Source organism: Pectinophora gossypiella, chromosome 18 (genome assembly GCF_024362695.1).
Source record: "Pectinophora gossypiella chromosome 18, ilPecGoss1.1, whole genome shotgun sequence".
NCBI lineage: Eukaryota > Metazoa > Arthropoda > Insecta > Lepidoptera > Gelechiidae > Pectinophora > Pectinophora gossypiella.
Genome location: NC_065421.1, coordinates 2544226 through 2568030, shown reverse-complemented (window position 1 = coordinate 2568030; position 23805 = coordinate 2544226). Strand labels below are relative to the sequence as shown.

General features: G+C 37.9%; 1 protein-coding gene across 1 annotated transcript; it reads left to right on the top strand.

Annotated features, from left to right (window-relative positions):
• The first annotated feature begins 1165 nt into the window (after positions 1 to 1165).
• On the top strand, positions 1166 to 3959 carry LOC126375268 (esterase FE4-like). The gene is made up of 3 exons (XM_050022197.1): positions 1166 to 1355; positions 1655 to 2928; positions 3667 to 3959. Exons 1-3 carry the CDS (start codon positions 1176 to 1178, stop codon positions 3860 to 3862), a joined length of 1650 nt encoding a protein of 549 aa, XP_049878154.1. The 5' UTR covers positions 1166 to 1175; the 3' UTR covers positions 3863 to 3959.
• The last annotated feature ends 19846 nt before the right edge of the window (positions 3960 to 23805 follow it).

The window sequence follows — 23805 nt, the reverse complement described above, 5'->3', positions numbered from 1 at the left end:
CAAGAAATGTGCCGCGCAGGATATCTCATATATGATAATAATATATTTCACGCAGCACTACTCCGCGATTTCCACCCCAAATGTATCTCGAGTACTCCGTGATATAATACACTACATTGGGCGCTTCCAGAAGGCATATTTTAATGTATCACTGGTTTTTCGCGGTATCTATATAAGTAAGTTTATGGAAACTTTATTTCTTATTAAGTAAGTAAAATATTTATTAAAGACTTGCAACGGCCCCGATTCTTGCAGACACCTCCTAATTTTACTTTAAGTTGTACTTGTCATTTTCTTATCCGCCGAAAAGGAAAGGGATGGATGATTGACAGCTCTTAATTTTAGGAAGAATGAGTAAATTAATGAATAACCCAGGCGAATCAAAAAGGTATTTCCCTGGTAAGGAAACGGTTTGACGTGTGCTGTCAATTTAATTCCGTCGGGTTATTAGCCAATGTATTTTTTATTGGGGTGTTTTAGACTTGTGTTTAAAATTAACGTGTGTTCCATAAATTGTATGCTTGTCGATTACCCGTCCCTTCCCTTTTCGGCGGATAAGAAAATGATGGACATAACTTAAAGTAAAATTAGATGGTGCCTACAGGAATTAGCACCAATCACGTACTTATATCCGAAAAAAATGCTTATTTACTTAATAATAGTTATGCTTATGAAGCTGTATAGAAACAAAGTTATAAGATGCTATTTTGTATTAAATATATAGAAAAATTGGCATTAAACGATCGATCTGAGTCATTATTCCACTTGATATTAACTCCGAATCATGGCCTGAATCATCCTCCTCAGTAATCGTTACGATGTCACTAACACCCTGTAAACTCTATCAACCGAAAAGACAACGATATATCACAACACTTAGTAAGTAAATGTAGTCTTTATATGAGCTACGTCAGGGGACTTTGGCAGGTCTATAGTCCCCCCACCCCGGTTTGATGAGGTCGGTCATTGAACTCACAACCCACAGGAGAGAGGAAGATCTAAATCTTCATTCTGCTTGCGGTCTGTTTGCGTAAATTATCATTAAGACGCTTTATTCGTCCACGTATTCTAATTAATCATTTTTAAATCACTATATCTGAAAAATATTGATAGTAATTACATTAGAGATAACGTCGTAGATAATTTAGTACTTCAGTTATAGCAATTAGGGCAACATGTATCGAATATTGATATTTTGTTTATTCATTTCAAATGTTTTCTGTCAGGATAAAGAGTATAGAACTGTGGTGGTGGAACAAGGGCCGGTGGAGGGGGAAAAATATTGGGGAGGGGATTTCTTCCAATTCTATGGTATCCCTTACGCGACTGTTCCAAAAGGAAAGGATCGGTATAAGGTTAGTAAATCTTAAAATATTACACTAAAAAGTCATTCCCGTGGTCACTTCGTCTATTGTGTGGACCGTGAGGTTAGTGACCTCATTACCCTGGCTACCAAAGGCTCTAATTTTAACATACAGACACAGGATATAGTACAAGTAGGCGGCCTATTGCTCTAGAGCAACTTATTCTAGGCAACCCTAAAAGAAAATAACCATTTACTAGACTTGAAATTAATGAATTTCCCATAACACCTAGTTATGGATAATCGAATAAGAAAAAAAATAAAATAAATAAAAACAATTCATACTTACAGGCTCCATTACCACCAACGCCATGGAAGGATGTTTTCATAGCCGACAACGAGAGGATAGCATGCCACCAAACATACTACACCGGAGAAGACACTGAAGAAATATACCTCGCTGGTCAAGAAGACTGTCTCACTCTCAACCTGATGGTCCCTAGGATCGCCAACGAAACTAATCTAGTCCCTGTCATGGTCTACGTACACAGTGGAGCGTTTTCGGGTGGAAATGGGAACATGGCAAAGTTTTACTACCTCGCTCGACGTGACATTATAGTTATAGGCTTCAACTTCCGCCTAGGAGCCCTGGGCTTTGCCTGCCTTGGTAATGAAGAAATACCCGGAAATGCTGGAATGAAAGATGCTGTAGCTGCTTTAAAATGGATTAAGAAGAACGTGCAGAAATTTGGTGGGAACCCGGATAAGATAACGCTTGCAGGGTTCAGTGTTGGTGCTGCTATGGCCGAGTTGCTAGTCCTATCCAAATCTACTGAAGGTCTAGTACACCAACTTGTATTAGAAAGTGGATCCGCGCTGTCTCCTTATTCTATCAACAGAGATCCTATAAGCACTGCTACCAATATTGCCATATCTCTTGGCTACAACGGAACTACACTTAAAGAATTAACCGAATTTTACTTAAATGCCAAATCTGATCTTCTTGCCGCAAAAAGTCTTAACTTCTTCCTTACTAACAGCACATTTGGATACGCTCCATGCATCGAGAATGTGTTTGAAAATAGCCAGCCTTTCTTAACAGAATCACCTCTTGATATAATGAAGAGAGGAGATTACCCTAAACTGCCAGTGTTAACGGGCTTCGCAAATATGGAAGGATTAAGTAGAACGTTGAAATTCGACCAATGGAGTGACATGATGAATGCAAATTTTGCTGATTTCCTACCCGCTGATTTGGTCTTTGACAACGAAAAAACTAAAAATGACGTCATAAAAAAAATCAAAGAGATTTACTTTAAAAATGAAGAAGTAACCCATGATAATGTACAGGGTTATATTGACTACTTTTCTGATAGCATGTTTAAGTATTCAATTCTGAAATCTGCGAAACTGCATGCGGCAAGATCGTTGCCTGTTTTTTTCTATGAGTTTGCTTTTGTGGGTACTATGGGTATGAAACATAACTTCATGGACAGAATCCATGGAGCGAGCCATAGAGACCAGAGTTCTTACATTTTGGATTTCTACTCTTACACAAGTGATGTTAAGGACTTGTTCATGAGAGACCGATTGACCTGGATGTGGACAGACTTCGTAAAGTACGGGTGAGTGTATTTCTCTTTGTTTATGGATTAGTACTTAAATTTAGTCTACTTTACTCTTAGAGCAACAAAGAACAGCAGTAGTCAATGCAGACGTTTCCCTCTGCCAAAGTGTTTACCCACTCTAGTTCATATCCTAGCAATAGGGAATCCGATCCCGATCTCGCGAGATCTCGTCAAATTTTTCGAGATCAATCCCGAAGCATAATATCACGATACCATTCGAGATTGACGGGATTGGGCGAATCTCCATGAGTTATACTTTTTGTTTTAATTATGCTGATTTCCAAAGAAAACTTTATTATTTAGTTAGTAATATTGAAGAATAAAGGTTTTTGTTTTCTTTCAAATAATATTTGGTTTTAATTAACCTCACTACCACAACGAGCTGTTTTCATCGTTTTCAGCATCTTAATTTTACATTTTTTATGAACTAAAATTCCCAAAAATTTCGGGATTTCACGGGATTGATATTTCCAATCCCACGGGATCTCGAATTTGCAATCTCGAGTCGGGATTGCATTCCCTACCTAGTAGCTATAATTTGTATGTTAGCGATATTGTCATAGAGCAATAATACTTACCGGTTTGTAGATAGTTATCGATCAAAATGTTCAAGAGAAAGAAGTATTTAGCGCTCGTTTCTAAAGATAGGCCTTTGCTTAGCAGTGCAGCAGCAAAACCTTACGCTATACAAGACATGTTAATAAGCAGTCATTCAATAACTTGCCTTATTTTCAGACACCCAACAGAGTATGAAAGTGATTTAGTCAACTACACATGGCTCCCATACACAGAAGAAGAACCCAACTATCTCCACATCGACATGAAGACAGAAATGAGAAAGAACGTTTTCTCAGAAGGATATAAGTTTTGGGACGCAATTTATGGGAAATATCACTGGATGCCGCAAGCTCCGAAACCGACGAAGATATAAAGCACATAGCAGAGAAACATTGCTGCCATTTCTCATGCGAAGTTAAAGATAAGTTACTTTTACGTTACTTAAGAAATAATAAACACTTGAATAATAATTACTACACTTTTCACTAACACCCTATTTCACTAGTAAGTATCCTATAAAAAACCGACGGACGACCTACCCTTCGTCTGTGTTCTAGACTTTGTAGTCGATTACTGATGATACCAAAGAGATTCTAGAACTGTGTTTATGTTTTGAATTTGGAATAAACTCCAAATTGTAGCCAGCCAGAACGATAGTTTTATTAATAAAGGATGTCAACCAAGAAGTTTGACATCATTACATCATCATCATCTTCCTAGCATTATCCCGTTTTTCACAGGTCCGCTAACCTAATCTGAAGATTTGACAGGTCCGGTTTTTTACAGAAGCGACTACCTGTCCGCCCTCCAACTCACGAAGAGAAAACCAGCCCAATACAGATTAGGTCACATATCTCTGAAAATGCATTTATCGGGAATGTGTGTTTCCTCACGATGTTTTCCTTCACAGCTGAGCACGTCATAATGTTTTATGATCCAAACATGAAAACAGAAACAAATTCGACAATCATTGGTTTAGTTTAGGCCTATGCTGGATTCGAACCTGCGACCTGAAAGTGAGAGGCAACCGTACCACCAACTGAGCTACCACGGCTCACGTCATTACAGCAGCATTAAATTCATATTGGATAATTAATTGTTGTGTCATTATGATGGATATAATTATAGGTCAAATTGCAATTTAATTACCGTCAATTAATGACAACGTCACTGACACGTGGGCCCGCGGTTTTAGTCCTTCAATAGACCAAATAACATTTAAACTCAACGCACACAGCACAACGTCGCGTCGTAGAATTATTAGAACGCTTGCCTCTCACTTGAGGTCGCAGGTACGAATCCAGCACAGGCCTAAACCAATGATTGTCGAATTTGTTTTCGAATTCATGTTTGGATCATAAATGATTATCACGTGCTCAGCGGTGAAGTAAAAACCCACATTCCCGAAAAATGCATTTTCGCACTATGTGACCTAACCTGTATTGGGCTGGTTTTCCCTTCGCGGGTTGGAAGGTCAGACAGGCAGTCGCTTCTGTAACAAACCGGACCTGTCAAATCTTCAGGATAGGTAAGCGGACCTTGTGAAAAACGGGATAATGCTCTCACCAAGGTTCGCTTGTCCCTGCCCATATCGCTTTGTTGTACTTATAGCTTTTTTTTGACGTGACTTCTTGTAGATTTGCCGCAGATGGCATTAACTACTTGGCCGGACAAATGGGGAGCGCTGAAAGCTCTCACCCTGTACAACGTTTAAGACAACAGGCCGTCGTCTGAGAGGAAAAATATTTGAAAGACTTACTTTTGAACAAAAAAAAAAACAAAAATGATTTTCAAAAATATTTATAAACCAGAACAGTGTATTTTCCGGTGAATTTTCCTATTCATCATCCCTCGAAAACTCAAAGTCACGGAAGGTCATTTGTCAAGTGCACCACAATATTCCGCAAAATCAACACTTAAAAAAAAGTTTCATACAACCCCCTGCTTTGAAGGGGTGATGTGAAAAATGTTCAATAATGTAGGTACATCATTTCTGATAGACATTCGAAGGGGAATTCTCTTTGTTTGGATGTGTCGGTGACAGTGTGATTTTTGGGGGGAGTTGGGTGATAAGTGACAGCGAATATAATATATTTTTCATACGATATAGGCAAACATTTGACAACAACTTTAAAATATATTAGCGCCCATCGTCTAGGGGCATAGAATAAAGGATCTTCTTCTTATCGTGTGGGTTGTGAGGTGGAATACCAACCCCATCGACCCTGGTTGCAGGGTTATTGCTGAGCCGCCAAAGGCCCCTGACATGGCTCATCTAACGACTACATACTTGCGTCAGTAAGTAGTAACCTGGACCAACGGCTTAACGTGCGTAACGAAATACGAATCAATAGAATAAAGGATAATTAGTAGTTACGTAGAGAACGGAAACTCTTCGCCCTTCACCAATTAGTATCGAGCGCTAACCTCACCCCCTGTGGGTCTTTAGCTTTAGTCTTAAATGGCCATAAGCCGCTAATGAGTAAAAAGGAAAGAGCACGGACTTTGTCTTGCTTGCACGCGTCAGGCTGCGTTTCCATTGACGCGGAGCTGTGCGGAGATGAGCGGAGATGTGCAGAAATCGACCAATCACCGTGAGGGAGAGAGTGACAGAGCGTCTTCGTTTTTCGCTCTCTCGAACGCTGTGATTGGTCAAGTCATCTCCGCGTCGGTGGAAACCCGGCCTTAGGCGGCACAGGGTAAGTATTTAGATTTTTATATGAAGTAGGTACTTCGGAAGGCGCGTTGAAGAGTTTTTGTGAATGAGTGACTGTAGTCCTGCATGTCACAGGCTTGCTTCGCAAACGGGGAGCACCGGTTCGAAACCCGGTACTTGTATCAATGAGTTAATAAGTTTTCATTAACATAATTGGCTCGTTTACTAGGTTCAAGATAAATAAAGTTCTAAAAGTAACGAAAAACGGTGTCTTTTTCTATTTAACTTATTTAAGAATCTTAATCAATAAAACGTGATAATAAGTCCGACATTTTATCACGTTTGTCTATGACGTCACAGTGTGTTTTTTCATACAAATTTCATAGTAATTGCGTGTTTTGACGTTTAGTTAAAAATAACTGATTTGACTAGTAGAAAACTAGCCTATTGGCTCGAACATTATAGACGGCGATATGGCTCACCACTTATAACTTTGGTCTAACAGAAAGCTCGGGGAAGCTTTTTTTTTTTTGACGTGACTTATTGTAGATTTGCCGCAGATGGCATTAACTACTTGGCCGGACAAATGGGGAGCGCTGAAGGCTCTCACCCGGTACAACGTTTAAGACAACAGGCCTGAGGGTGCCCAGTTGGGCGCGAACCTCGGCTCAGTGCGTCGTCTGAGAGGAAAAATATTTGAAAGAATTAATCGACCCTAGTGGGTCGATAGCGATAAGCGCTGAATGAGGGAAATCGTCGACCACGCCGGCGGGGTCGGTATCGGGGCCCTGAAGTGTTTGGTGTCGCGAGCTGATTGGCTGCCTCTATGGCTAGAGTAATCGGGTCGTCGGGATCGTATATTACGTCCTTCGGACGCCGATACTTTTCAGTACCGTCCCTAAGCGGAGCTCGGGGAAGCGTAGCTACTTAGATCATCTTGCTGCTACCCCCATTGGGATATATAGCCGTGAGCTTATATTATGTTTTTGTAAAGCTTGTTTGCATACATCGCTATTTCTCATAGCTTAGCCCAACCAATAAAATAGGGAGTATTTGCACAAGGGTTAATATTGTTCGGAAATTGTGCTGTTTTGAATTTTTCTATAACGAGGCATCGATTTGCAGGGAGGCAGGAAGGAGGCGACAGATTGCACAAAGTGTGAACGTTCTCTCCTCTTCGCGTTTGTTGGTTGATAGACAATGTATTTATTTTTCTTTGTTAAGGAAACAAACAGTTTACACAATAGATACTTAAAGATATAAACTTATAATTAAACACATTAAGCCAAAACAGTTTCCACCGACGTACGAGAATCTTCCGTAGCGTTCTACATACTAGCGGCCGACTTCGTCCGCGTGGATTTCGGTTTCCGCGGTAAGAATTTCCGATTTTTTTTTAATTGTTAAACCCTATAATATGTTATTCTGATGTATAAGCTTTATAAATTATAGTGTAATAGGTAGTTTTATTGAGGAGCTCGGTGGCGCAACGATAAACGCGCTCGGTCTGCGATTGTTGAAGTTAAGCAACTTTCGCAAAGGCCGGTCATAGGATGGGTGACCACAAAAAAAAGTTTTCATTTCGAGCTCGGAAAGCACGTTAAGCCGTTGGTCCCGGCTGCATTAGCAGTCGTTAATAACCATCAATCCGCACTGGGCCCGCGTGATGGTTTAAGGTCCGATCTCCCTATCCATCCATAGGGAAGGCCCGTGCCCCAGCAGTGGGGACGTTAATGGGCTGATGATGATGATGATGAGGTAGTTTTATTATACGAGATGGCGGGCTACAAAGCTGCATAGAACATCACGGGCCTGCGAGGCGACAACAACCTTCCAGATAACACAGTATAGAATATGATAATTGATAAACTGTCATCTCCCTAGCATTTTCTCGTTGTTCACAGGGTCCGCTAACCTAACTTGAAGATTTGACAGGTCCGGTTTTTTAAAGAAGCGACTGCCTGTCTGACCTTCCAACCCGCGAAGTGAAGACCAACCCAATACACGTTAAGCATTTCTCGGGAATGTGAGTTTCCTCACGATATTTTCTTTCACCGCAGGGCACGTGATAATAATTTATCATCCAAACATGAATTCGAAATTGTTTTCAACAATCATTGGTTTAGGCCTGTGGTGGATTCGAACCTGCGACATCAAAGTGAGAGGCAAGCGTTCTACCAACTGGGCTACCACGGCTCGGCAGTTATAATTGTTAAACAAAATTCCAAATTCAAAAACTCCTATTCCACATAAGACAAGCAAATCTATTCCAAGTTCAACACTCCCAGAATCAAGAGGAATATTTGAATTTTGTCAACAAAAACGTTGATTGAGGGATGTACTCAAAACATTTCAATTATAGGGCTGTCACACACAATACCCTGATAGGCTGTTTATGCCCTTTGTCATTGCCTTGTGAAACGAGTAGGTGGACAAAAAACATTAGATTTAATATTCTGCGGTCGTTGGCTGATTGTTTGTGTAAAGTCTGGTTTCAGGGTGCGTGGTTTGTTGATACCTGTTTATTCTGTCTCGAATTTGATTAAACTATGTTTAGTTTTTTAATTCTCGAACCTTACTCTTATTTTAAATCAGAAATCAGAATCATTTGTTCAACGTAATTATCATGGATAAACTTGTTGAAGGTCGATGTAAAATTTTTGAATTTACGTCATTTCGCAAGGTGTTATGGCTGAGGAGAAGAAATGACAAGAAACTGCAACGGCAACACATCTTTTAGAAACCAATGAGGGTATACATTGTTTTAAGTTTACGCGGTTATTATCATAATTAAAACACATAATAACGGGTTCTCCCACAGGGAGTCTCATATCCCCATTTAAACGCGGTAAGAACCCGTTATTATGTGCTTTAATTACCAATGAGGGTATACATTACAAGTTATTTAATAACTAGAGGAACACATTAAAGTTTTTTGTAAGATCGTAAATGTACTAGGTATATAATTATCATTAGTAATAACCCTGACACCTAGGTTGATGAGGTTGGTATTCCACCTCACAACCCACACGACAACAAGAAGATTAATAATAAGTTACTAATTTATCTTAAGTGCAGTTTTCACTAACACAACGTTTCAGTTGACTCGACAATAATTATAGCCGGCGATACGGCTCACCACCTATCACGTAAATCTACGTAGTCGTAAGGGAAACCCAGTGACCAGTGAATACTTAGTTCATCTTGCGATGGATGTACTTCTGACTAACCCAACTTGTATATAGTCTTGAGTTTACGTTATATCATCATTACTCATAATAATTGTCCTCGATAATCATTATGAGAATGACAATGCACTTCTACAATAAGTCGGACCTGTCAATAATCTCACTGTAATTGTAAAGCGAGGAGCTCGGTGGCGCAGCGGTAAACGCGCTCGGTCTGCGATTGTTGAAGTTAAGCAACCTTCGCAAAGGCCGGTCATAGGATGGGTGACCACAAAAAAAAGTTTTCATCTCGAGCTCCTCCATGCTTCGAAAAGCACGTTAAGCCGTTGGTCCCGGCTGCATTAGCAGTCTTTAATAACCATCGATCCGCACTGGGCCCGCGTGTTGGTTTAAGGCCCGATCTCCCTATCCATCCATAGGGAAGGCCCGTGCCCCAGCAGTGGGGACGATAATGGGCTGATGTTGATGATGAATTGTAAAGTAACATTTTTTAAGAAATTCTATGGCTCTGTGGCGACATTGTGAAGCTGCAGTAGTTTTTAATTATACAGCGAGGATCCCAACCCATTCTTCTTCTATCGTGTGGGTTGAGAGTTGGAGTACCAACCTCATCAACCCTGGTGTCAGGGTTACTATCGAGCCGCCAAAGGCTCATGACGTGGCTCATGTAACGACTACGTACTTACATCAGTAAGTAGTAACCGAAACCAACGGCTTAACGTGCCCAACCCTCTAAAAACGGGGTTTATTCGACAATTAAGTTGACGCCTAATAACCCTTTACTGACTTTACTAATAATATCATTTTACATGTAATTCAAACCATAATTTTAATAAATAAATTAACCTTACAATTAAATATAATATCTATGGCTTTGTGGCGAGATTGTGAAGCTGCAGTGGTTTCAGGCAGGTGAAATGTTTGACAAAAAAAGTCATCATCATCATTAATTTAAGAGCCACGCTCTTGTCGGTATCGCATTGTCCATTCTATCATTGGCCAATTCTTTGACTTCATTACAAGAAACGACGTTCGCAATCTCTTTAAGGTTTAATCTACTAGGTTAAGCTTTTTGTTACTAAGTAAATATGGAATAGTTTCCGAAATTAATATTTTGAATTTGAATTTAATTTGTTCCATGTAAGCTCTTCTTGGTCTTCCCCCTTCCTCTCTTTCCTTCTATTTTCCTTCTATGATGACAAAAATATATAATAAGTACTTATATAAAAAGTGACGATTCAGAGTAACTGTGATCAACATCATCTCCCTAGCATTATCCCGTATTCATAGGGTCCACTTACCTAACCTGAAGTTTTGACAGGTCCGGTTTTTTACAGAAGCGACTGCCTGTCTGACCTTCCAACCCGCGAAGGGAAAACCAGCCCAATACAGGTTAGTTCACATACCTCCGAAAATGCATTTCTCGGGAATGAGGGTTCCTCACGATATTTTCCTTCACCGCTGAGCACGTGATAATCATTTATGGTCCAAAACTTAAACTGAAATCGAAAACAAATTCGACTCTCATTGGTTAAGGCCTGTGCTGGATTCGAATCTGCGACCTCAAAGTGAGTGACAAGAGTTCTACCAACTGGGCTACCACGCTGCTCAAAGTGTAACTATGATACCAACTGAATTAAGATATTTTTAAGTTTGAGTTTGAATTTCAGGCTAGGTGACTGGACCCAGTAAAAAAAGAACTAAACGCTTAGAAGAGAACTTAGAAATCGCTTCGTAATAGCTCCACATCAAAATAAAAATTCAATTACCGATTCTACTATAACACGTACTGAAATAACGCAGACCTGAATTCGAAGTGAATTCAATTACGATTCCATTTTCAAATCCAAACATAATAGCACTTAAGTTCTAAGCTAGACTTCACGAATTAAGTCCAGCTTATCATCATCTTCCTAGCAATAACCCGTTTTTCACAGGGCTTTCCTAAGTCCTAAGCGAAGACCAAAGCCGATTTTTTTTATAGAAGCGACTGCTGCGCCGTCTGGCCTTCCAATTCGAATAACTCCAAAACGCATTTCTCCGGAATGTAGGTATTTTCACGATGTTTTCAACCTTGAAAACAAATTGGAAAAAGATAGCCCAATTGGTTTAGACCCGTGCTAGGATTCGAACTTGCGACCTCACATTGGGAGTCAAGCGTTCCGCTAGTTGACCGCGGAGGTTGACGTACACGATTATTTATTTGTTTTTAAATTCCACAATATGTAGCTTTCGTTCGTTTTTTAAAAGGTAAGCACAATAAAAATAAAATGTAGGAAGAATCAAACAGCAAATAATCTTTCTCTTGAAAAGACACAGCAACTTCTACCTTAATAGGGGTGACATTATGAATTATCAAAACATGTCACTTTTCTGGCACTGACATTGACACGTATAAATGGACGTCACTTATCTACTGACACCTGAGGGGCAGTGATATACAAATAGTGATGCAGCTTCAAAAGCTAAAACTTCGAAAACGGGGTTTATTCGACAATAAGTCGACGCGTAATGACCCTTTACGTCGATGGCAGACTACGTATATTATACCCTCGCAGTTTTTGCGGGTTTACCGATGTCTGTATGCCAGTGTTGGTAACATTGTTTTTATAAGAAAATAAATAAATAAAAAAGAAATCTACGGAAACAGCAGCATTGTTAGTAGCCAGCATCAAGTTCTCCCGCGTGCAGGGGGCAGGGGAAGAAGGACAAGACATGACATGTATAAAAATAAAATTGCTATTCAAAATTCTAGATTAAGTAATTTCATCTTTTTTGGGGTTATGTATACGTTTTTACAATAAAATACCAGATGATATTTTAAATTTGTGTGAAACTTACTTTGTGTAAAAAAGCTTATTATAAAATTAATGATTATCTAAATGATAAAAATGTCTGGCATTAAATGTGTTCCTCTAGTTATTAAATAACTTGTAACGTATACCGTCATTGATTTAAAAGATGTGTTGCTGTTGCAGTTTCTTGTCATTTCTTCTCCTCAGCCATCAGCTCATAACATCATGCGAAATGACGTAAATTTAAAAATGTTACATTGACCTTCAACAAGTTTATCCATGATAATTACGTTGAATAAATGATTCTGATTTCCATGTTTTGAGGAACCGTTCCACACTCACACTCCAAGTTGGAACTTCCTACGAATCCCCACCTGGAGATTTTTTTGATGTTAAGTTATATTAAGTTATGATACTGCGATAGTATATTCATTGTACCATAGGTACACCAAGTAATATAAAGCTTTGACACTTCCTAAACCTCCCTAACTTTTCGACGCCCTCCAATCGTTCAATATTAAAGTTAAATAGAAATGGGTAGAATCGAATATCGTATGGCGGGCGAACTAAGCCGATTACACCTTCTTATTTGGTATGTGTATGTATACTATTATAATATAAACAATGTATACTTAAGACTCGAGGCATAGTGAGAGGAAAATAAAATTAGCGAAAAGGTACCTAATAAAAAAATTAAACCGACCTCTAACTGTACAGTTTCGACGTGTTATAAGTAATGAGTTTAAGCCCCATGAACAAAATAATGAGTCATTGATTGGAACTATTTTCTGTATTTTTTATGATAAAAATCCCAAAAACTTAATGTTGATCATCACATTAAGATATAAAGTCAATGTGTAGTGTCTGTGTAAAATGAGGTTTATTGTATGAAGTGTCCGAGTTGGAAATAATAAACCCAGTATACCATCAACTTTAACTTGCACCCTTCAACGAAGGGACGATATTTTGCAACGAGCTTCTGTCAAGCAACCCTTTGATGTGCAGATTATTTATGGTATTAAATTTGACTCCTTTTGTGAGCTAAGGGATGTTGTCCTTTATGATCGCCTCGTCTAAGCACATTAATTTGCACTCAAAGCGTTGTTAGTCTAATTATGGATTAGCAACCCTTGTTTTGGGTCGGTTTGTAATAACACTAATTATATAATAACTAATCACCTATTCAAACAGATTTTACAAACATTGTAATCCGGTAATTGAGGTACCATTTTTGACTTATGACTTATCACACTCGCAGTGCGAAAAACGCCTTGAGAAAAGTACATAGCATATACAGCAACGTAATAAAAAAATGTATTGCTTTAAACTATTAGTAGGCGTTTGCATTCTTTACTTGTTTGCTCTTCATTCACAGTCCAGCAAATCATTTTATTTTTCCCGCGAAAAATACACTTTCAAGCCCCTAATGCTTTTATTTATCTTTTCTTCTTTATACGACGTAATGTCCCTTACACAATTTATCTCGAAAGCCATATTTACTTAATTTCTTTCAGCAATTTCTTCGACAACATTAAACACAGTTTATCCCAGCCAACATTAGGGCGAGATTACAAGAGGGCACAGATTAAAAAGAACACAGCACGCCCCTCAGGGAAGATAGAGGGTGAAATGTTCTCTATTGTCCTTGCTGGGTGCTCCCTTTGTTTATCAATGTTAATGTAATTTTTCACACTAATGAGGGACTTTCTAGGCTACGTTCCCCATAAAAACTATAGATGGCGCTGTACAGATTTTCTTTCGTTGAACCTTCTAATTTCATAGATGACAGGCACATTAATTATGCATCTTTTAGTTATCTTTAGGTATAAATTATAACCCCTGTTATTACACCCAGGTACAACACAACAGAATCAGAAATCAGAATCATTTATTCAACGTAATTATCATGGATAAACTTGTTGAAGGTCAATCTTCCACCCATTATTATTCTGACTATAATAAACAGAAGCAATATAGGTAGCAACATAATTCTACTATACTATAACCATATATCTGATCTAAATATCAAGCAACAATTATTTTAAAATTGTTTAATTTAAATTGATTATTGATTGTTTGATTTAATTTGTATTTGATTTTTACAAATTTTATTGTTTGTGTATGGTTTTGAAATCTGAAATAAATAATATTATTTATTACTATTATTATTTTTAAATATGCCTCTGCCATTATATTATATTTTTAAATAATTATGTACGCGAGCAATGAGAAAATAAGTAATTAGCACCTTAAATCTGTACAACGCCATCTATATTGTTTTCGGGGAACGTGGCTTGAAAAGTCCCTTATTAATGCATGGTTTTGTACGAGAAAGAGTTAAAAAGCCGATCAAGTGCGACTCCCACTGAAAAAAATCCAACTCGAAAGTATATTTTGTATCGTACAGTAGAACAAAAAAATAACTATAAGTACTTACAGTCACGAGCACTGACATGTATATACTTTGAAACCATGTCACACCAACTTTTTGACAAATTAAACCGTAAGTCTCATTAAACGTCAAATATGATAGTGCGACAGGGTTCCAAAGCGGGTGCATGATATTGCTCATGACTATACAGCTCATTACAATTATCAACGCAAAATTGTTTGACTTTCATAAAAGACATTTTTTGACGTGACTTATTGTAGATTTGCCGCAGATGGCATTAACTACTTGGCCGGACAAATGGAGAGCGCTGAGGGCTCTCACCCAGTTATAAAAGACACAACGTTCGCCTTCTCTTTAATTTTTGCCATGTAAGCTCTTCTTAGTATTTCCATCCGTCTCTTTTCTTCTATATGCTATGTCTGTGAGGGGAGTGTTTCAACAGACTGAGAGGGAACAGACCTCCTCAATAGAGGGGCAAGAGACGTAGGTGTTAGGGTGTTTTAATAAACGGAAAACTGATTTATAGCTCAAGAATTGGAATTTTCCGGCTTCCAACCGCAGTGTTGCTGAGATATTGGTAATTGGTGTTGCCAAGAAAAATACTCTTTATTTTTTCTTTATAAAAATAAAAAGAAATGTGCATTATGAAATCTACATAGGTAATTATTACAGACTTAACATAAAAGAAAAAGAGGGGCGGAAGTGGGAGGTTGCTTTATTTCCCCTATAAAAGTAACATGAATAATGCTATACCGACAAGAGCGTGGCTCTTAAATTAATGATGATGATGAAACTTAACATAGATAGGTTTTAACGGTGTTGGGACCCTCGCGGCAATTTTCGGCGACAATAGATGGCGTAAGTGTAGCTACACCATTTGGTGATCGAAATATTTTTTTTGTCATAGATAAAGTAAACTAAATGAGCTATACACCATTTTACCACTACTTGAAGGTCTAAAGAATCTACAAACAATAAAAAATATTATAAACCGTTCCTATCTTCTTCAGGTTACTCTGGTTTTGAAGCTATTGACAACTTTCTATTTTAAATGTTGTTTTTATTACTTATTATTTGAAACTACATGTAAAAAAAGTTTTGTAAAGGATTATTTACGTTTATTTGTAACATAAAATACAGAAACTTAGTAAATACTTTTGTATGGGAATGTTTATTTTATCAATAATTCAAAGAAAATACATTTATATAATAAATTGAGGCCTCAGAAATAATGAAAAATGTGAAAAAAAAGTATTTACGATTTACACTGAATCCGCTATACGCACGGTAACATACGACTATAGAAACTAGACTAGATTAAATATTTATTTTATTTCTTATTTATTTTTAAACCCGAAAGTGCTAAAATTGAGCATCGTCAATTGCACAGTCATCCGGCTAAACATTTAGGGGAGGACAAAACCACCAAGAATTTTGGCAAGATTCTTTAAAATATCGCTTCAGCTATAATTTTCCACGAATGCCAGCTTTTGATTCCGTTTTTCTATGTTTACAACACTTTAGATCTAGGGGTGAACAAGACCACATCGAAGCAATTCCTCTAAAAATGCAATATTGCAAATCTTCTCCTATCGTGTGGGTTGTGAGGAGTACCAACCTCATCAACCCTGGTGACAAGGTTATTATTGAGCCGCCAAAAGACACATGACATGGCTCATGTAACGACTACTTACTTACATCAGTAAGTAGTAACCGGGACCAACGGCAATAATAATATTACAATATGACATTCAAATTCAAAAATATCTTTATTCAGTAGGTAACATAGTTACACTTTGAATCGTCAATTTTTACATAACGAACGTCTCATCCGCCTAAACTACTGCAGCTTCTCACAACCTGTATAGCCGGGGAAAAGAAGCTGCAAGAAAAACCTCGACACAGGGCTCTAGATTTGTGTGCATTACTCACTTTTATAAGAGCAAATGTCAAATTGCAATACTTAATGCTTTTTTAGATGAATTGCGATGTGTGCTGTCTAAGTAAGGATACTGGCTTTTTCAAATTGTTCTTTCTTTTCATCATCACCAGCCCATTAACGTCCCCACTGCTGGGGCACGGGCCTTCCCTATGGATGGATAGGGAGATCGGGCCTTAAACCATCACGCGGGCCCAGTGCGGATTGATGGTTATTAACGACTGCTAATGCAGCCGGGACCAACGGCTTAACATGCCTTCCGAAGCACGGAGGAGCTCGAGATGAAAACTTTTTTTTTTTTGTGGTCACCCATCCTATGACCGGCCTTTGCGAAAGTTGCTTACTTCAACAATCGCAGACCGAGCGCGTTTTACCGCTGCGCCACCGAGCTCCTCATTCTTTCTTTTACTCTGTACTTATCTGCCTAAAGATTAAATACTAATAAAGCGCTTTTTACTTAAGTTTTCCGCCTTTTACTAACCATCATTTGCCTGTATCATCCCTCAAAGTTTTCTTTACGATGTCACTAACATATACATACATAAACAACATAAGCTTACGACTATATCCCAATTGGGGTAGTCAGAGGTACATCCATCGCTAGGTCTACTCAGTACCTACATCTCGCCGAACTTTCGATATCGATCGAGCTAATTTACATCACCAACAGTAGTGATGTAGCTACTTGTTACCTATGAGGTAGGATAGTTTCATCTTCGGTATTCGGTGGCTATCAAGTAAACATTGCAGTGACGTCACAGCACTGGTTTGCGCAGCCCCGTGTGGCCCACCAAGGAATGCTCGCTGTCTCTCAAACTACGTGCCATATACAGGGTGATTATAATGAGGAACTTTCTAGAAGACGTTTTCCGAAAAATACATAAGTTCTGGAACAAATTGTAAAAAAATATACTCGAAAATGGACGATACCTACCTATATCATCTACGATCACAGCTGCAGATACTATGTACAGTGCTTCTTCTTCTATCATGTGGGCTGTGAGGTGAATTACCAACCTCATCAACCCTGTCAGGGTTATTATTGAGCCGCCAAAGGCCCTCACATGGCTCATGTAACGACTATATACATACATCAGTAAGTAGTAACCAGGACCGACGGTTTAACGTGCCTTCCGAAACATGGATCATCTTACATTTTTGAAAATCAGGTGATCAGCCTGTAATGTCCTAACCAAACTAGGGATCACGTGATTTTTGTGATATGTCCCCACCGGGATTCGAACCCGGGACCTCCGGATCGTGAGCCCAACGCTCAACCACTGGACCACGGAGGCCGTTTGTACAGTGGTGATGAGTTATAATGAATTTAAGCACCATGGACAAAATGACACATTGATTGGAACTACTTTTAGTATGGTGAATCAACATTAAGTTTCTGGTTATTTAGCATCGTCCTTTAAGTTAGAGCATAAGGCATAATACTACATATAACGGCAACTCCCCGCTCCCCACCAGCAGCTGAGCTAGGTTTACCCCCCCCCCCCATTCCCCACCCATACCCCTCGGTCTTACTTTAGTCCTCAATCGTAAGGGCGTCAAACATACACAGATGCGCGTGTACGATAACGTTAAGAGTTGTGTCTGTATAAAACAAGGTATTGGTGTTTTATATGAAGTGTCCGGGGTGTAGTTAGAGAACATCCTGTATTGTTAGTGTTCCCTGCAACAGTATTCCGTCAATACCTGGATTCCAGATTATGTGACGGCGCGACGTGCCGCATACCGAACATTCTCGATCTAGCTAGCCAAGTAGGTAAATTAAGTTCAGTCTATCATGCTTGGCATAAAACTAAGTACTTAACAATGAAATTGGTGGTGGACGCACTGGGTTCGTTTCCAGCGGAGAGATGACTAAAGTTTAAAAAAAACTTTTATTACACTTTCGACGGTGATACGAAAAAAAATATAGAAAAGAAGAAAAGAAACAAAACACGAAACAAAACGAACAAGAAAAGTATAGAATTGAAAATCATGAAAAAAACACAAAAAAGCATCCAAGTTGTTTGTAAATCTTTGTTTCCTGGTAGCGGTTGCTTGGAAGAAATTGCTCTAGAGCAATAAGGCCGCCCAAATTGTATTGTATTCATGTGTTGTGTCTGATTGTTGATATTTAGTTCTGTGCAATACCTAAAGTATATTTATTTATTTATTTATTTATTTAGATATCCAACAGCATTAACAATAGTCGTTTTCTTATATAATACATGTACAAAATTTCTTCGCCAATAACAGGATATCATAACATGCAAATTTAAATGAACCGTGTTCGCGTGTGTCTATGTGTGTGTGTGTGTGTGTATGTGTGTAACATTTACTTACGTATTTTATATTATATTGTATTGTATTATACCTATACAAAAGACAATGAAATAACAAAATAAATACATACATATTAACATTAATAGCACAATATATCTAAGTAATTATTATATATATATATTATAAATATATTATAAATATAATATGGATTTAACTACATGATGGTTATTTATTTAATTTTTGATTTAATTTTTAAAAAAAACACGCATATTGCGACGAAAATTCCACTTGATATCAACTCAGAATTGCGACATTTTATCACGCTGTTTCTATGACGTCACAGTGTGCTTTTTCATACTAATTCCATGGTAGTTTCGTGTTTTGACGTTTAGTAAAAAGTAACTGATTTGACTAGTTGGAAACTAGCCAGTTCGTACCTCTAAGAGGCCAAAAAGAGGTGGCGAAGATTGTATGAAACTTTCAAAATTTTAATAGCAGGGATTCAAGCGAAAAAAATCGCGGGTAACCACTAGCTTATACTGACAAAGGCGCGATTTCCTTATTCTTAATCTGAACAGTATTAATTTCCCCTAATCAAGAACACCTGAGTTTATTTAATTCCAGTAAGGAATTAATTTCGGCAAATATTCGGATGACAACCGACTCCGGGGAAATTATGCTGTCACTTTAATATAATATCACAGATACGGGGAATTTAATTAAGGAAATTCATAAAAGGCTTATAATATTCGTACATTGTTCGTACAAGAACGGTGGAAAATTTATATTGGATGGTTTTATTTTGTTTTGTTTGAGTATTGTAAAGATTTCCCTGGCGTTATCCCGTTTATTCAACAGGGTCCGCATACCTAACCTGAAAATTTGCCAGGTTCGGTTTTTTACAGAAGGGAAAAGAGTTATTGAAGACAGAAGTGGCAAGATGATTCAATACTTTCTTAACAATTTATTAAAAAACATCATAGAAGGTTAGCTCAAATGAAAGAGAGGAAGGGGAAGACCAAGAAGAGCTTACATGGAACAGATTAAAGAGAAGGTGAACGTCGTGTCTTATATGGAAATGAAAGAATTGGCATTTGAAAGACAGGAATGGAGAATGCTACACCGACAAGAGTGTGGCTCTTAAATTAGTGATGAGGTACGTACTACCGACGGGGGAACATGCATAGTTATCAGAAATGAATAACAGGGTGTAAAAAAAGCCACATCGAATCAATTGAATAGGCTAGTTTACAACTAGTCAAATCAGTTACTTTTTACTAAACGTCAAAACACGAAATTGCTAAATTTTGACGTGACTTATTGTAGATTTGCCGCAGATGGAATTAACTACTTGGCCGGAAGCCACTACACTTGTACCTATCTACTCACAGAAACTATGAATAAGCAGAAATAATTAACACATTTTCTTTAAAACACTTTTCCACTTCCGACACGGAAACATGCGTAATTAAAAAAACTTATTTGATCCAAAAGCGCGGCAAACTAAGTGTAAAAATGCCTTTTATGTTCATTAGAGCGTCAGAAAGATTTTTATTAAAACATTAATTCAAAAAGACTTGAGTGTCACATGTACACTCTAGCTTTGAAGTTCACCCAAGTGTGATGTGGAACGTTTGAGAACATGTCTGCTGTTTTTTTTTTAATTACTTACTTTCCTTCTTTACTAAAACTATAAAAAAAATATTCTCCTCTGTTTAATTTTGTCGTTTGAATCATCAAATAAAATGATACATTTCTTTTCCATCATACGTACATAATATTTAAAATCCAATCACGTACGATTATTATAGTCAAAAGACTGCAAAAAAAATGAGTAAGTAGGAATGGAATTTTCTGTCGCAAAAGTATGGAACTAAAAATAATTAAAAAAGCACTTAATTTTTCATGAATTTTCCGACAGAAAAGTCCACTTTATATCAACTCAGAATCATGGTCTGAATCATCCCCCTCAGTATTCGTTAAGGTGTCTCTAACACCCATACCCACTTGTATGGCTACCTGTATGTACTTGTACGGGGTGTAAGTGACATCGTAACGAATACTGAGAGGAATGATTCAGCTCATTATTCTGAGTTAATATCTCCATCGCAAAATATAAAGTTGAAAATAATTTTAAAAAACTAAAAACATGAATAAAAAAATAAAAATAATGAATTTTGCGACGGAAAATTCCACTTAATAATAGATTCTACCAACAGCAGTGTCTTAGCCATTAATATAACAATTAATAAAAAAATAAAAATAAATAAAAAATAAAGCATAAGAAAAACGCGTACGAAGTCACGGGCAGCAGCTAGTTGAAAATTTTAAGGATAAGTTGTGCTTTTTGTAAACGGGCGCAGAGAGAGAAAAAATTTCAAGATCAGAAAACAAGTGGTTGATGATGATGATGATCTCCGACCGATTAGCGCACACACTCGTCATACGCCTCCTTGCTTCAGTGGAACGGAAAAGCGATACGACTGAAGGAGAGGACAGGTCATGTGTCTGGCCTACGATACCATGTTTATACCCCTCCAGTTCATGGACGCTTGCGGCCAGCAGCGAGATTATGGCCTATTTACTTTAATTAATACAACATATAACCTAACGGCGTCCGTGGTCATGTGGTTGAGTGTTAGGCTCACGATCCGGAGGTCCCGGGTTCGATGGCAGGTGGGAACATATCACAAAAAAAAATACTTTGTGGTCCCGAGTTTGGTTAGGACATTACTGGTTGATCACCAGATTGTCCGAAAGTAAGATCCGTCCGAGAGTAAGAAGCACGTTAAGCCGTTGGTCCCGGTTACTACTTACTGTTGTAAGTAAGTAGTCGTTACATGAGCCATGTCAGGGGCCTTTGGCAGCTCGATAGTAACCCTGACACCAGCCCAAGTAGCATCGGTCTGGAGGCTTAAAACGAAATTATCTATTGATAGTCTATTCGTGGTTTATTTCTAGACAAGGGCTTTCTACAGATGGCTTCTATAAAGTATTAGTATTCTTATAGAGTATCTTCACTAATATTTGATTATTTTTAGATAATTTGCTCTATAGAGCACTTATTTTAAGTATATTTCTAGGTATGACGATTATCTTAAGACAATATTATCTATAAGTAATGAATAAAGCCTAGAAGAACCTATTTTCAAGATATTTTATAGATAAGATGGTATATTTTAAGATATAACTTTCTACAAATATTCAATTTTAGCTAGTGGTACTCTTATCTTTGTTTTAGAGAGACACTAAAGTCTAAATAAACTACTTTTATAGATATGTTATAGTTATTCTAAAAATTTGCTAGTGAAACAGTGTTTCCAGTGTTTATTTGCCTAACAATAGCACAACTAAGTGCAATTTTACTAGATCGATTGGCTTTATGCAACGGAGACAGTAAAAATTTAAAGATCACGATCTAATTTTTTGGGGTTCCCAGCTGGTCCTGACGTGAGCGTTCAGCCGATATATTGCCTTATACTCAAGATATAGTTCAAGAGGCGAGAGATTAAATGCTTTGGACCGACTTAGAGGTCTTCGAGGACCTTGGATGTGTTAATTTCTTAGATCGTAATGACATAACATTTTATTTTATTCATGGATGTGTACAAATTGACGCAGCGCCGAGTATAAAGGTGATCTTTGTGGTGGTGCCTTTGAGATGGAGGGGGCTGGTGAAGCCATTTGCCACTTATACCTGTAAGAGGGGTATTAATCTATCCACCAATTTAAATTTAAAACTTATTTGTCAATCATGACTTTTATTCAAACAAAAATCGACTTTATTATTACTTCACTGTGATTGTTATTGGTATTTGTAGGGTCGTATGCTGATTGACGGATTGCCATGGACAAACCACCAAACCACCACCATAGACAAAAGAAATGCACAAAAACGAAGTTTAGAAAAAGCGACCTTATTATTACTGCACTGCGGTCACAAATCATTTTAGGGTCGTGTGCTGATTGACGGAATACCACAGGGCCCCCAACTACCTGCGGTCGGCCACCGGCAAGACCGTGCCTCGAATCCCACTACCCTCCAGAGGGAGCTTCCCGGCCTGACGTCGCTTAAGGAACCAAATCGGTTCTAAGCAACAGAACTGATACCCTTACATCCCCCAAAGGCACTGGTATTCCCGCGCACAGACGGAACGCAGCGAGTGGCTTGGCGTCTGGCTCCAGCGGGAGGGTGGTAGCTAACCAGGTGGCGGGGTCTACCACCAGCTAAAAGAGGTGTTATGTTTGGAATTACCCTTAGTCAACTCTTACGACACCCACGGGAAGAGGGGGGCGGCGACAATCGTATTCTTTCTCTGTCGCCGCACGGATAAAAGTGAATTCTATTTTGCAATAGCGAGTTCTATTTTGGAAAATGAATAATATCAGGAGAAAATAACGGACCTGTGTCATCGTCATTATATACCAGTAAAAAAAAGAAATATGCTAGATTTGAAAAAACTAAAACTCTAGGAATCTCTAATATTGCAAGTAAGTCCAATAATAAAATTCACCTAAGAGGTAGAAAAACGTACAGAACGTCTATCATTAAATTTCTTTATATTTAAATAAAAAAAATATATTAAAATACATACATACATAAACTCACGCCCGTATTCCCTGAAGGGGTAGGCAAAACTACAAATCAAGAAACTATTTGCAGCCACTTATGATACAAAATCCTAAAGTGGATAATGATGAACACAAAAATTTGAAAAATGTTACAAATGGTAGGTTTATTTATAAAAGAGAATTCAATATCGTTTTGACGCTTATATCACAGGGTTACGCATACGCACGAAGTGTCTCCACGGGAGTTAAAAACAAAGTCACTATGTTTATATACAAGAGGTCGAGCATTTTTGGATAGATGTAATACCACTCATACATTTTATCGCCTTCTTTAAACCATACTAGACTGAATTTAACGAAAGATCTAAATGACTTGAGATTATATTTCGTATTGTTTACAAATAAAAATATTTTACTTTCCCTCGTCAATTAATGCAATCGATTGTTTCTGCACAATTCCATCCATAATTGTTCACAACGTAAAAAATACAGTT

Coding starts and splice junctions, on each gene's coding strand:
- LOC126375268 (XM_050022197.1), top strand. CDS start 1,176: ATGTATCGAATATTGATATTTTGTTTATTCATTTCAAATGTTTTCTGT. Junction 1,356..1,654: donor AAGGAAAGGATCGGTATAAG/GTTAGTAAATCT, acceptor TCATACTTACAG/GCTCCATTACCACCAACGCC. Junction 2,929..3,666: donor ACAGACTTCGTAAAGTACGG/GTGAGTGTATTT, acceptor CCTTATTTTCAG/ACACCCAACAGAGTATGAAA.